At 54.7% G+C, this 15,072-nt stretch overlaps 1 protein-coding gene across 1 annotated transcript in view; it reads right to left on the bottom strand.

The window, feature by feature from the left end:
• PDE1C (phosphodiesterase 1C) overlaps positions 1-15,072 on the bottom strand; it is a 431,124-nt gene that overhangs the window by 307,314 nt on the left and 108,738 nt on the right. Inside the window, 1 exon segment of the mRNA XM_054571335.1 lies at positions 8,357-8,407. Coding sequence (XP_054427310.1) covers positions 8,357-8,407 — 51 coding nt within the window.

A 15,072-nucleotide genomic window follows, 5' to 3' on the forward strand; every position in this document is an offset into this window, starting at 1 on the left:
ACACAGAACATGGGAACAGGCCAAGTCTGAGCAGAGTGGAGCAGAGAAGGAAGGAGAAGAGCCTACCAGCCACAGCAGCGGCAAGCAGCTGGGGCAGCTGGGGCAGCAGGGGCAGCAGGGGCAGCTGGGGCAGCAGGGGCAGCAGGGGCAGCTGGGGCAGCAGGGGCAGCAGGGGCAGCTGGGGCAGCTGGGGCAGCAGGGGCAGCAGGGGCAGCAGGGGCAGCTGGGGCAGCAGGGGCAGCAGGGGCAGCAGGGGCAGCTGGGGCAGCAGGGGCAGCTGGGGCAGCTGGGGCAGCTGGGGCAGCAGGGGCAGCAGGGGCAGCTGGGGCAGCAGGGGCAGCTGGGGCAGCAGGGGCAGCTGGGGCAGCAGGGGCAGGGCAAGACAAAAAGGGCGGAACTCAGGGGCCAGAGGACTTTTCTTCCTTAGGGTGGGCCTTCCTTTCCCTGATTGGCTACTGGGAGGGGGGTCCCACAGTGCTCATTCATGATAATGAAGCAGGGGTCCGGCAGCATCTTCCGCGCAGGGGCATTCCTGATTCACTAGGCTTCCACGCTTCTCCAGATGCAGAAACTACCAGACTGGGGATGGGTCTCCGCTGTTTACCCATGTTCTTTACCTCCTGGGGCACCTCTGGAGTTTCCTCCTTCCTATCTCCTGCCTCACCCCGATTCTCCGCCAGCATGGGCAGAGGGCCTCCAGGGACCCTGGCACGGTCAGCTCTGACAAAATGAAACCTGAAACTCTCCCCTGCTCTGGTTTATTTTAAGGGGATTTTGAAAGCATGAAATGTTTCTGACTAAATAGAAGCAAAAACATGGAAACAGATAAGAGTCACACAGGTCCCTCTCGGTAATATCTGAAAGCCCACGAGGCAAACTGTAGATAAACTAAGACCTCAGGGCTCCGCAAATAACGTGGCCCAGGCGCAGGAGGTGAGCGGCTCCCCTCAGCCCACTCCCCGCCCTGCCCCAGCCTTCCTCCCTCCGACTCGTTCCTGACTCGGTTCAAGGCCTAATCCATTCTCCTTTCCCATCACCTCCCCTCTGTCCCTGCCACAGACCCTCTCCCTCCCTTTACAGAGACAACTTTTCGTGGATCTCGTGAGCCCTCCAGATTAGTTACAGACCTTCCAGAACCGTAAACTGTGGTAGCAGCATCCATTCCACTGAGCTTATTAAGAGAACAAGCGCTCAGATTCAATCTTGTTGAGTACATGCTAAGTGCTGGGCACGGTCATGAAGCCTCCACCTGTGTTACCTTCAGTGATCACACATCAGCTCTTTGAAGCACTGTGGGAACATTACTGAACATTAAGGCCTCAAGATCTCAGATAACCCAGATCGCAGAGTTGGAAAACAAGAGATTGCTTTGTCCCAAAATGCTCCTTCTCCTGATCCAAAGCTCAGGGCGATACATCACACTGTTTGTTTGTTACATTTATGAGCAAATAAACGTACAGAGAGTGGAGATCAAGCAGAACGTTCAGCATTTTTTACAAAACAGGCACCTTTTACATAAGTAATAAGACACATCCTGTCTGCTACTAGCGAGAACCTTGACTTTGCTTAGTCCTCTAGCGTGAAGGCAGTATGCAGCTTCCTCTAAAGAAAGAAGTTCAGGCTGCAGGGGGAGGTGAATAAGACAAGGTGAGTCTGATGGGTTGAGAACAGACAAGAGAGCAAGACAATGAGATGAGAAAAATCGGAATCTGAAATAACTACCGAGTCTGCTGGGAGCAGCCTGATAAACTGCCGGCAGGGAGCCCAAGGCGACTGGTAATCCAGTTTCAATCTGACAAGTAAGCACTTGTCACCTCTGTTCCTGATTCAAAGGACACGAAGAATAGGCTGGTGGAAGGCTAAGAAGGTCAAGTCCTGCAGAGCCCAGAGGAAAGAGATTTAATTCTCCAAAAAGTTGTTTAAAAAATTCTTGGAAACCTTCAACGGTTCTCAAAACATCTGTAACACTGACCCTCACTGCCATTGCTCAGTGGGCTTTGGTGTCCTCCCACGAAGTGAAAGGTCTCTGGTTCCATTCCCGGTCAGGGCGCAAGCCTGGGATGTGGGCCCGGTCTCCGGCTGGGCGCGGGGCAGCTGGACTGGGGGCAAGCGACCTATCAATGTTTCTCTCCCTCTCTTTCTCCCTTCCTTCCCCTCTCTCTAAATATAAATGAAACCTGTTTTAAAAGTGCCAAGAGGAAAGGTTTTGATTACTGATGGTCATACATCAAAAGAAAGGGTCTGTTGAGCAGAGTAACGACCTAGACAGATGAAGGGAAGACTGTTTCCAAGAAGCTGACAGCAGCCACCTGGTGTAGGAGTTAAAAAAGGAGCCGACCTACTAAGAGTGAAATCTACATGACAAACACTTCCCTAATGGTCAGCGTAACTTTTAGGTAATTGCGTGTTTTAAAGTTTTCCATAATTTAGACTCTCACTAATTCAGACACCACCTCCCCCATAATTAAGTGAAAATTTCTGAAGTATGCTAAAGTCCACAGAGCATGCAGAAACCCAGGCCTTGCCATCTGCTCCATGATTCCCTTGTAAATCCCCCTGGTACTCCCCTGGGAAGCTCCAGGACTGGGGTTCGACCTCATTATAGAAACTTGGTGGGAAGGCCCTCCGCTCCATAGTCCGTTCGAAAGAGCTCTGGGTGCTTGGAAGAACGGGCCATGTTCGTCCTAGAGGTGGTGTCGTGGTTTGTTTGGGCCCTGTGATCAAACATAAAAAGTGTTTCAAAGCCGCCGCTTGGAGATTTGGAGTTTTAGTCAAGAGTTTCAGAAGAACAGAGGCTCTGAGGTAATATTAGTCACCAAGGAGAACTCTTTCTGATTTGGGCCCAAACCACCCATGGCTGGTAATAAAATACAGTCAATGGATCATCTGTCGGTGGTAAGCTCCTTTAGGGAAAGGACTGCGACCTGCTCATGTTCACTCCCCCGCCCCAACCGCCCTCCCGAGGCTAGCTCTTTTGCCCCTTCTGCGACACCTGCTTCTGAGCTGCCCGGGCAGCGTGGTCTCTAAGAAAAGGGTTGGGCTTGGCTTTTGCGGAAAGAACGATGAACGTAAACAGTCTGCACGCGATTGCATACTGGGGTCTCTCTTGTGGATCCCTCATCTTCCGTCAAGCTCTGCTTCGATGTACAGCCTTTGTTTACTCCCAAAAAAGGAGACAAAGAAGGGCCTCTGTCCCCACTCCGGGGTCTATGTCACAGCTGATGTGACAGTCAGAAGCAGACAGAGGGGAACGATGAGCAGAGGAGGAAATCAGGGCGAGAAGAACACTAGGTCATCCGAGGTTTTCCCAGCAAACACTGGGGTCTGCTGCTCTAACCTCCCACAGGGCACACAGAAGCGAGGGGGGCCATGCACCTAGATCCCGACAGACCAGGAGCCTCCAGCTGACACCTGTGCTACACGTCGTCCCCAAGCCGCAGAAGCTACTCACAGCATCGCCAGACAGCCCACGGGTGAACGCATGTGCGCGCACGCTTGCTCACTCTCGCTCTCCACCCCCGCCCCCAGGCCTTCCCTAGGACCACAACTGCCGAGGCTTTGCGGGCCGAGGTGAGTTTGCAGAGCGCGTGGCAACACCTGTACCTGAGGAAAAGGGCTGGAGAACGGGGAACAGTAAAGCGGTGGAGCTCCTGTGGCCCAGAAGATAAACCCTGGTGGAACCCAAGTAGGGGGGCAGCTGTGTTTCTGAAGCACAAATACGCCGCGACAAAAACTAGAGCTTGAGGATGATGGTGCGTGTTGCGGGGGGCGGGGAGGGCACAAGCAAGAAGCTCGCGGGCCAGCCAGGGGCCCCTGAGGTGGAGGGCAAGGCCGGGGCTGGGCAGGAGGTGGCCTGAGAAGGAGAAAGGGGGCGACTCCAGAAATGAGGCAGAGCGCCGCCCGCGGCAAGGGCCCAGGAGGGAGGGCTTTGGACCATGTTCCCGGGATCACCATCAGCACGCCCCAAACCCCTCCAGGAAAAATGAAATAAAATAATAACCTAGCTTTCTTTGTTAAGGACAATCGACATTCGCTCTCTCTTCTCTATGTGGAATTACAAGGGGCTGTGAAAAAAGGCTAACTGCCTTATTCTGTGACACAGAGAGCAAGCAGCAACACTGCCCTGCTCTGCTCCCTCTCCGGCTTCCGCCTCGGCCCCTGCCACCAGCGGCACCGGGCGGTGGCCCTCCAACCTGGGCGCCTCTCAGAGCCACCGGCGGAACGCACGAATACACAGGCTGCGGGAACCCCCTGCCCCCACACCCACCCGCCAGAGATCCTGCTTCGGCACAGGGAGCTGGCAAGGGATCTAAGCCCTGGTATTTCTAACGAGTTCCCAGGGACCCCGCGGGGAGGACCGCCGAGCTAGCCTGCTGCCCCTCAGCCCTTCACGCATGGAAATTCCAGAGCCGCCGCTGTGGAGGATAACTTCCCGCTGGGACAAGTGGAAGGGAAGGGGCTCAGTCCTTGACTGCTGTTGAGGTGGAATCTAGAGCAGTACACACATCTGGACTGTTTTTGTAATAGTTGGTGTTGCTTAAGACAAATCAGAAAACCTCCTGAAGCTGCCGCCCTGTGCTGGGCCCTCCATGTGGCCCGGGGCATCCACAGGACACGCCCCCGGGGAGTGTAAATACCCATCCCCCTGCCTCAGCCACTGCTCAGGACAGATCTCAGCCCCCACTGCCGTCCACTGTCCCTTCTCCTTGTTCTGGTCACCTCTGTCCTGCAACCCGTGCACCCCCAGCTCAGGCTCCCAGTACTGCCGTGGAGCCTCCTGGCTGTGACAGGTAGTTTGGGGGAGGTCCCCAGCTGGACTCCCCAGCTCTGTCAGAGACGACCTGGAGTTTGCCCTGGACACTACTCCCTACCCCACCGCAGGGTCCACCCTCACTGCACACCCCTACCTCCGCCCAGGCAGGTCCCTCCCTTTGCTTCCTCCTCCATCCACCCGAGTCACTCCCCCGCTGAAGGACAATCCGTTTCCAACACTGTTTGGATTTTTACCTCCCAAAGCAGAAGAGGCCAAATATTGGCTCCCTTTTCCTACTCCTTTTGATACCATTATTTCCTTTTCATGTCTCGTCTCAGGGGAGAAATTATTCTCCTCTCAGTTAGGGAAGCGATCGCAACTCCAGAATGGAGTTGCCCCACTCGCGAGCTTTGGGACCAATGCCTCCCTCCTGCGCGGTCTCTCCCAACGCCCTGGGCTCCCTCCACAAAAACTGGGTCCGTTGCACTGAGAGGAGCCTCTTCTAAGGCGCGGGGAGCAGAGATGCACTTCAAACGCTGGGCTTTTCCTGCCACCTTGTGGCCATGTCTGGGCACTACAAATAACCTCTGTTCCTTGAAATGTTATACTGGTCTGGTTTTTTGGTTTGGGGAGGTTTTTGTGTGTGTTTGTGGAGGCTTTGGGAGGGTAAGATGTAATTAACACATAACGTTCAATTAGTTTCAGGTGTACAGCACAATGATTTGATATTCCTTTACATTTCAAAATAATTCACAGTAAGATCACAATAAGCCTAGTTACCATCCATCTTCACACAGTTGCAATTTTTTTCTTGTGCACTTTTAAGATCTACTTTTCTTGGCCACTTTCAAATATATACTATGTTATTAACTACAGTAACCACTCTGTACTTATTTTATTCTCCGCAACTTTTGTCTGTATGTTTGTCTGACTTACTTCACTCAGCATAACAAACAGGGGTGGTCTGCTCCCCCGGCCTCAGCCCAGACTTCCCTCTTCATGGCTCCCCGGAACCCACTCCCACCCCGGCTTGGTGAGGTCTCCGCTGCCCGGCGCACACAGCCCCCGCGCCAACGCGAGCCCCTCCCTCCACACGCTGTGCCACGCCGTTCACTTCCCCGCCTCCACGATCAGACTGCGCGCTGTCTGAAGACGGGCCTGCTCCTCTGTGTCTCCCGGGCCGAGCACAGGAAAGTCCTCGGAATGTAAGTGCAAGGGAGGGAGGGAAGGAGGGGGGAGAGGGGAGGGAAGGGAGGAGAGTGATGATGATTCGGGGTAATAATATACTTAACGGGCAACCCCCGCCCGCCCCGCCACACACACACTTCCTGAGCACACACGCGGCGCAGGCACTGTGATCGCCGTTACTATCCCAGGGTATCAGCACCAACATCCGCCTCAAGGGTCCTGGCCTCATCCAGTGACTGAAAGGCTAAGGCCGGGCCTATCGGGGTCCCCTGGACCCTGGGCCTTCACGTCACCCATGGGCAACATCAGGACTTCATCTTCCAGTCTCCAGATAGAAGTCCATCACCCAAATCTGTCCAATTCCCCCAAACTGAATAGTTTAGTCCCACCGTACCACCCAGTCATTTTTGACGGGGTGGAGTGTCGATAAGAATTCTTTTTTTCCTTCCTAAAAGCCACTCGATGTTTTCCCTCAAGTATTTGCTACAAACAGATCTAGTAGCTGGGTGCCATTTGACTTCTTTCCAGAGTATTGCACTAAGCCACGATTTTTTGCTTTTTTTGTTTTTCAGAATCAGCCCCACTTAATTGGTTTGCCACTAATTACTTTTTTCCTACATAGCTAGTTGTCCCCTCTTGTCTTCACTTCTCTTTTACTAATAAGCTTTCAAGTGACAACCCAGTCACACCATTGAGAAGCTGTGGGCTCCACTCAACAGAGAAGATCCCCTCTGCTCTCTATGAAGGGACGAAGTGCCCCGGGTTTCACTCTGGCTTCATGGTTTAAGGGTCCCCTCCCACCCTGCATCTGGCGATGATGGTAGGGACACCAGCGTGGCCGGTGACCTTCCCGCGTGTCCCTGTGCCTGACTTCTGCTCCGGGGACAGAGGAAGATGGGACCTAGAAGCACACTCGTCACCCTCACGGGGCCGTGGATGAAATATTTATTTATTCTGGAAATGGGGATGCCAGGTCGGAGGGCAGCAACGATGGGGCCCACGGGGAGTCGGGGCGTTGCGACACCGTCTCTAACCTGTGAGCACGTAAGGCTCTTCCGTCACCATGTGTTACTACAGTTCTAGGAAAATCGTTTCTAAGGACCAATCCCCAAGGGTTAACGCCTCCCAAAAAGGCAGAGTTTAGACAAAGCCCTGTAAATACAAAAGTCCCACTTTCAAGCCTACGCGTGAAGCTGGACTACGGCGGGATCCACACGCAGGACGCGATGGACCCTACGTGAACAAGGCAGCAACCGGGAATCCGGGCAGTTCTCACACCGGGACTCCAAAGGAAAGCGACTTTTCATAAAGGAGAGGAGGCAGGTGTGCATTCCCTCTTTTTCAGATGGGAGAGCTGAGGCCCAGAGAGTGGAGGTGAAATCACCGAAGGGAAGGCTGGCTAGGAGGGAGGGTGCTGGAGACACAAGGCCATCATGCCCTGGCTGGTACGACTCAGCGGGCTGGGCACCGGCCTTGCAGACCGAAAGGGCGTGTGAGAAACAACCCCTTCATGTATCTCTCACACGGTGACGTTTTTCTCCCTCTCTCTCTCCTTCCCTTCCTGTCTCTCTAACATAAATAAATAAAACCTTTAAAAAAAAAAGGCATCAATTTTGATTTCTGGTCCCACCATCTCTCCACTGGTGCCCAGACAGTTGGGGGAGCATCTCCTCTGCCCCCCATGCCAATCTCTGGTACGTCCACCTCCTTTCCAGGATCCGGTTTTCATTAACTTGATGTGTAACTTGCTGATCACACAGGCCCAGGAAACCCTGAGAGGCTTCTGACTCCTGCCCTCCCATTAGGATGGAGACCCATGGGCAAAGGAGCCAAGTGGCATCGAGGGGGAGCTGCGCGGCCCTGGCAAGCGTCCCTGTGCCGACAGAAAACCGTTCCATCTGTCTGAGCTTCCAAATGTCCCCTGACTCAGGGAAGCCCCGGGAGCCGGCTCACACATCCACTCTGGGTGGCAAGAATGCTGTGGTGCGTAGGGACCTTGACAATGACAAGCATTTCACACCCTCTTCTCACTCTGACTTCAGAAGAAGCCCGCCCCACCCGCCGCGGCGCACTCGGGATTCCCCTGCCCAGCAATTCGCAAGCTCAGACGCGTGCAGGCTTCCCATGAGGACGTGCTGCCAGGCAGAGTCTGGCTCGGCAGGCCTGGGGCTCTGCATCTCTCACGAGCCCTCAGGCGATGTCTTTTCTGCCCCCAGAACCACACTTGGAATGGCAAAGCTCAGAACAGTCCACTAAACCAGTGGTTCTAAGGATGAAACAGGCAAGAGCAAGGACGAGCCCCCCACGACGGGGCTCGAACGGCCGCTGAAGATGTGTTTCCCTGACACCCGGCAGGATCGCAGGAGGGCACCAGCCTCCGAAGGAGCCCCGGAAAGGAGTGAAAGATCTACTCACGGGAGAAGCGGGCAAGTGGTCGGGCAGGCTTGTCTCCAGCTTCGTTGGCAACTGGCAAAAGAGAAAGACAGAGGGTGCGATGAGAACAAGGCACGTGTGTGACCAACATCTGCCAGCATCCAGCTCATGCTCTGGACGCTTTGACAGGAAGCTATGTTTGAGAGTCTTTGTAAGAGAACAAAAGCAACTTTATTTCTGCTCTTTCTGTATTTCCAGTGCTGCTCTCAGTGCCTCCGTGAGATTGAATATCTTAACCAATTTGATCGGGATGTCTGAATAAGGCTGGCACGGACCTTACAACATCAGGCTCACGGAGCCTGGAGGAATTCGCTGGCTGGTGTCCACTTGGCAAGAGTCGTGCAGCCCCGGCTTCCGAGCCACAGTATGTCTGTCCTTCCATCCCCCGCGTCCTCTCATTGGGCTGCCGCTCAGCACACGACCGTACCCCCACCACCTGCCAGAAGTCCGATTTGCTCGGACCAGTAGGGGCAAAGCCAAGGTAGGGATGTCAGAAGATAACAAGGCTGGTTTTCCTCAAGAAGGACATTTAAATTTAGACACTATCAAGCAAGGGGCTTCAAACTAGGGGCACGAAGGAAGTTTTTCAGAGAACTACGTGAGAAAACCTTACCCCTAAAGCTTCTCATCAGGACAGAACCTCCTCGGAAAAGCTGCATAGTGATCAAGGCAACAGGTCGTTACCAATAACCCCTGTGTTTTTAAACACCATCTTTGTCATTAAAAGAAAAGAGGTCAATTATTGCCCTGGCCACTGTGGCTCAGTTGGTTGGAGTGTTGCCCCGTGGACCAAAGGGTTGTGGGTTCGATTCCCAGTCAGGGCACATGGCCAGGTTATGGGTTCGATCCCCAGTTATGGCACACACAAGAAGGCAACCAATCAATGCTTCTCTCTCACATCAATGGCGCTCGCTCTCTCTCTCTCTCTCTCTCTCTCTCTCCCACTCCCTCCCTAAAGGCAATAAAAAAAAAGTCCTTGGGTAAGGATATAAAAGAGGTAAATTATCAAGTAGGAACACAGAACTCCCTCACTTCAGATACCACTTTTAATGCCCATACGGATTATACCTCGGTTGTTTTGTATATACATAGTCAAAAAGCATACAGATATTTGCGAGCAGCTTGAATGAACACCCAGAGCAATCAGCTAGAAAAACCTGGTCATTTTAGTTCAGAGAAAAACATTCAGTGCAGACGCAGAATAGGAAAGATTGCTAATGCAATCACGGAGGTAGGCGAGGTCGCAGCGGCAGAACGAAGGAAATAACTACTTCATAAACATATGCCATCATTTTGCAAAGAATGGAAGGAGTCAGAAAATTCCTTTGGCCCTTCTTTAATTACTACATGTTTACTAAATGAAGGCATTTCTTTGCACTGCCCCCGCTCCACTCTATTACAAATGCGATGTTACATAAAATGGGCAGCAGGGGGAGATGATCGTGCACCCTGCTCCCTGCTCCCTCACAGCCCAGCAATTCAGAAAGAGAGAGGGACCGAGTGAGAGGGAGGGGGAGGGAGGAGCGAGCCCCAGTCAGGCTCAGGCGCGTGTTTGCCGGCCTTGAGCTCAAAGTGTTTCCTCTTCAGACACCACAGATCTCTGAAGGAGGACATACAAAGCAAGGATCTTTCCAAAACGTTTCCCACAGAAACGGGTGGGCTACTTGTAAAGTAGGGTTACAGAGGTGACTGCGGTCACTGAGAGCACCAGCCACCGCTAAACCGTTCTGCTTGCAGAGCCACGCCTTCCCTGCGGGGAGAAAAGGTGCGGTGACCTTACTGCCCCTGTTAGACGAGCTGCAAATGCTGCAATGGCTGCCGACACGCTCCTCTCCCCGTCCCCATCGGGGGCGGGAACGGCTGACCCAGATCCCAGTCGCGCCAGGAGGGGCTGGCATCCAGACCCAGGCCAGCGGAGACACCAAGAGAGTTGTCTCTGCCCAGGGGGAACGTGAACCCTGCTACCAGCTTCACATTCCTAGACGCAGATCCCATGCCACATTCCCTGTTACAAGATACAGCTTTCTTGGCCAGGTATCGAACACCTGGCCCTACCTATTCCTCTTCTCAGCTCACCAGATTGCCCAGGGCATCTTTGTCACATGCTCTAAACTGGGAATTCCCAACTGTTCCTGACACACTCACACTCCTGCCGCCTTTCCCCCAGCCACGCCTCCCGCTGCTTCACTGGCCAATCCCCACTCATCCCTCAAGATCCAAGTGGAACCACTCATTTCTTCAAAGCTCCCCCTGCACGCCCACCGCACCTTCGCGACCTCTGCCCCTCCATCTCACTCCCCTGCCTGACCAGTGGTTCTCAAGCTGCAGCGGCACCAGAGCCGCAAGGAAGGTGTGTGCAAATAGACTGCAGGGTTCACTGCAGTGCAGATTCTGATTCGGTGGGTCTGGGGTGAGGCCCAAGATTTTGCATTTCTGCCAAGCATCCCGGTGATCAACTGAGGATGCTGGGCTGGGGAACTTCAAAAGTCCTGGCGCCCAGACCACACCCCAGACCAATTAGGCAGGGTCTGGGGCTGGGGGATGGGCCCGAAGCATCAGTCCTTCTTCAACTCTCTGGTGTTTCCAAAGAGCAGCCAAGACTCAGAAGCAGGAACAAATGGTGTAACTTCACACGCCTTAATCAAAGCAATATTCAGGGAGGAAGGTGAGACTTGGGTTCCTTGAAAAACAATTACCCTACTCAGTTCTTCTTTTCATTCCTTTTGTCATTAAACTCCTGACAGAGCCCTGACTGGTGTGGCTCAGCTAGTTGGGCATCACCCCTGCAAAGAAAAAGGTCACCAATTCCAGTCCCGGTCAGGGCACAGCCTTGGGTTACTGGTTCGGTCCCCAGTCAGGACACATGCGAGAGGCCGCTGATCGATGTTTCTCTTGCACATCAATGTTTCTCTCCCCCTCTTTCTCCCTCCCTCCCCCTCTCTCTAAGAATAAATAAATAAAATCTTTTCCAAAATAACCAGTTCTGAACAAAAACATGACTCTAATCAAAATTCAACCATTAAGACTGCAAACAGCCCTGGCCAGGTGGCTCAGCTGGTTGGAGCATCATCCCACCCACCAAAAGGCTGTGGCTTTGGTTCCTGGTTGGGGAGCGTATGGGAGGCAACTGATGGTTATTTCTCTCTCACATCAATGTTTCTCTCTCTCTCTCTCTCTCTCCCTCCCTCCCTCCCTCCCTCCCTCCAATGAATATATGCTCAGGTGAGGATTTAAAAAAAGCAAGACTACAAACCCAACTACAGGGACCAAATAGTGGGCAGCTGCGCACATTGTGGGTGAAGGGTTTTATATAAAAGACCCCTGCGCATTGCCATTGCCTTCGATACGTGTACTGAGGGCCACCTGGGAGCTCGGTGCTGGGCTAGACGCTGCAAGGACAGAAGCAACAGGTTTCACTCGGCCTTGACATACGAGCAAGTTAGGGAGGGAAGCCGCGCAGTTGAAGTTTATTCAAGTATGATCAGCTATGGAACCGACTTGAAGATGATGATGATGATGATGATGATGATGATGATGATGATGTGGATTCCCTGGTCCCATCCCTGATCCACTAAATCAGAGTCTCTGCACGTGGGGACAGGATCTTAGGTTTTCATCAACTGCCTCAGAAGCCACCTTCCTCTCTGAGAAGCAGCGCTCTCAATGGGGTGTTCCCCTGGTATGTGTGCTGTCTGTTCCCCGCCCACCCCCAAATGGCCAGAAACACATCTCGAGATAAGGGCTTGCCGTGGGGGGCAGGGGGGCAGGTGAGACAGGAAGTTCACTCAAAGCCATGGGCATCCCGACCCCAGGCAAAGACGGCGGCTCTGATGTCCCAGCTAAGCCACAAACCCTGCAGGCCATCAGAACAGGACAGGGGACAGTGGTCCAAACAGCCGTGGGTGGTGGCCCGAGCAGGTGCGCACTGCTTTGTAACCAAAAGGAGCACCCAAACCACTGCCACCCTTGTTTTGGAAGCCCAGGCACCTGGGCGAGTGTAAACGCAGCTGGGAGGCGGGGAGCCAGGGCAAAGCGAGGTGAGCGAGCTGGGGCGGGGCGGGGCCTGGCTTCCTGCGAGGGGCCTGCGCCTCGCTGCCCACTGCGGGGCCACAGCCCCTGGGACCCCCCAGGTGAGGTCCTCTGGTGCCTGGCCGCTGGGAAGCCAGGCCCAAGGGGCTCCCAGAGAAGAAAAACGCCGGGGAAGGAGGTGGCAGCATCTTCCTCGTTACTGCAGAAGGCACAGCTCAGGGCGGCTCACGGGGGTTGGGCCTCACCTCGCCCTGCCCTCACCTGGCCGAGGCCGGAGCCAGGAGCCAACGCAAGGAGAAGGGGATGAACTGCTGCGGGGACAGAGCCCTGGCCCAAGGCCATCATTAACTATCTGTGCTGAGCTGTCACCTCCCACGCAAGGCCTTCCACAACCGCCCCCCCACCCCCGATCTGACAAAAATATCTCTAGGCCTTTGCCCACAAAAGTAAAACCCATTCTATCACTGCCAGAAGAAGAGAATGTGTGTTTTATTTTAAATAAGCCTCAGCAAGCCAGTGCTTAACCACATTCCTTTCCACGCTGCTCCTCAGGCTAAACCAAACCTCCGCCTTCTCAAGCAAGACTCTCTTTCCGCTTGATTCTCCAGAGACATACAGGGCGCCCGAGAGCCACCTTCTGGGCTACGCACTCAGAAGCGACCCACAGGGACTGCTGTTCTCCTGCAGGCTGCCATCCTGTGCATAAAGGCCACTTGGGGACGCTGTGAAGTGCTGTTTCAGTCGGCCTGGGTGGGGCCTGGGATTCTGCATTTCAAACAGGCGCCTGGGTGACGCCAGCGGAGTGGCCCCGGAGCCACGCTCGGCAGAGCAAGCTGGCCGAGGACGCCCACCACTCAGAAAAGCAGCAGCGAGCACGCTGTTTAAGAGCTCACCGGACAGCCACCGGGTGATTTTTGAATGTGCATGCTGTGGATTTTCAAGTCCAGTTCCTTCGGTTTTTTTTTAGCAATTTTGTGCAAAAGAACGGTTAACAGCAGGACTTTGAAGCCTATGTAAGAACAGGTGCTGAGAGTGTGTGCATGTGAGGGGGAGGGTCCAAGCAGGGGGGGGAGGGAAACCCACCCCCTGGATGGGCAGTAACCAGGACGGAGCTGACCTAGAAGCTCCGGTCCACCGCGCACACACTCCTCAGCCCCGCGGGGAGAAGTCGACCTCACAGGACTAAGGACAGACGCTCCCTTTTTAATCCAAGCTCCACGCGGAACCTTGAGCTCATGAGCGCGGGCACGCACACACGTGCACACATACACACCCATGCCCCCCAGGCGTGGCCCCGGCACATGTTGCCAGCACTGCTATGTCCAGCAGCATAAATCATCACATCGTTAACAACTGCCTGCAGGCTGAGCAGGTCAAATGCATCAAAGAAATAAAACGAGACACAGGGCATTGTGTCCTTGGGCGAGGCACTCGGGTGCCCACTGGCCTGGGCCGCTCCCGGCAAAGCACGCACCTTCCCGTGCCATTTCCCACCAGCCCGGCCTGGGCCTGGCGCACACAGGCCGCTCAGCACAGCGCTGGTGAGCGCGTGGAGGAAGCCGGACCTGCTCAGGAAGGGACAGAGGCCCTGGCATGCAGACGGGCTGTGCCATTAGGAACGCCCCTCCTCAGTCTGGAAGCCAGGGGCCGTGCCACCTACCAGCCAGTTAAAGGCTCACTCTTTGCTTGGCAATTCAAGTTCTAGGCCGGGTGGAAGTTCGGGGACCATTTGGGAGTCACAGTTGGAGGCTGGTGTACGGGGCTTGGCAGGAACAGTGTTTATAAGTAAATGATCCTGAATTCCCTTGGGAACAGCTCGGCACGGTCGTATGGGTCCCTGGTGCTCGCCACAGGCCTGCTTCGCCCCAGACGTCTACCTGAGGCCCGAGCGTGCGTGGGACGCTCAGGCAGAACGTGTCAGCGCAAGGCCGTCTCTGTCCCCCAGACACCCACCCTTCCCCTGCCCTTCCCACCTCAGGAAAAGACACCACCTTCCTCTGCCTCCTCTTCCCCGTGCAGCGGGTCAGGACAAAAACGGCAAGTTTCCCTTCTTTCCATCCTTTCCTTCATACCATAGTCCTTCCACCAATAAATCCTGCAGGCTTTACCCCTAAAATACATCTCCTTCCTGCTCCTTGGCCCTCGCTCAGACGACCCCAGCATCCGCCCAGGGACCCCGCTCCCCCCTTGCCCCTGCCTGCACACTCACCAGACACCAGACCTCATCCCTTACTGCTCAGAACCCGCCGGTGCCTCTCACTGCGTTCACACCACACCCTCCCTGCTGTGGCCTCGCCTTCTTTCCTGATTTGCGGGCCAGCTAAGCCCCAGCTACACCGGCCACCCTTCTCTCTCTTCAAGCCCCCAAACGCATCCCCAAGCCAGCGCCTGCCACTTGCTTTTCCCGCTCAGCAGCTGTGCTACTGCGAATACGGATTCCATAGCGGTGGTACCCGTGCGGGCCCTCCGCATGCCGGCTGTCAATCCAGGCACTTAACACGCTAAAAGCCCATGCCAGCTTCTCAACAGCCCTGGGGGGTATGCTTCTGCTATCCCCTCTTTACAGGTGGGCCACCTGAGGCACAGAGAGGTTGGGCAACCCACCCGAGGCCACACAGCGGGCCAAGGGCAGCACTGGGTTCCCAAGGAGGTAGTTGGGGACCTTGCTC

This window comes from Pteronotus mesoamericanus, unplaced genomic scaffold, assembly GCF_021234165.1.
Source record: "Pteronotus mesoamericanus isolate MK-2021 breed Mesoamerican mustached bat unplaced genomic scaffold, CSHL_Meso_final contig_220, whole genome shotgun sequence".
Classification (NCBI taxonomy): Eukaryota; Metazoa; Chordata; class Mammalia; order Chiroptera; family Mormoopidae; genus Pteronotus; species Pteronotus mesoamericanus.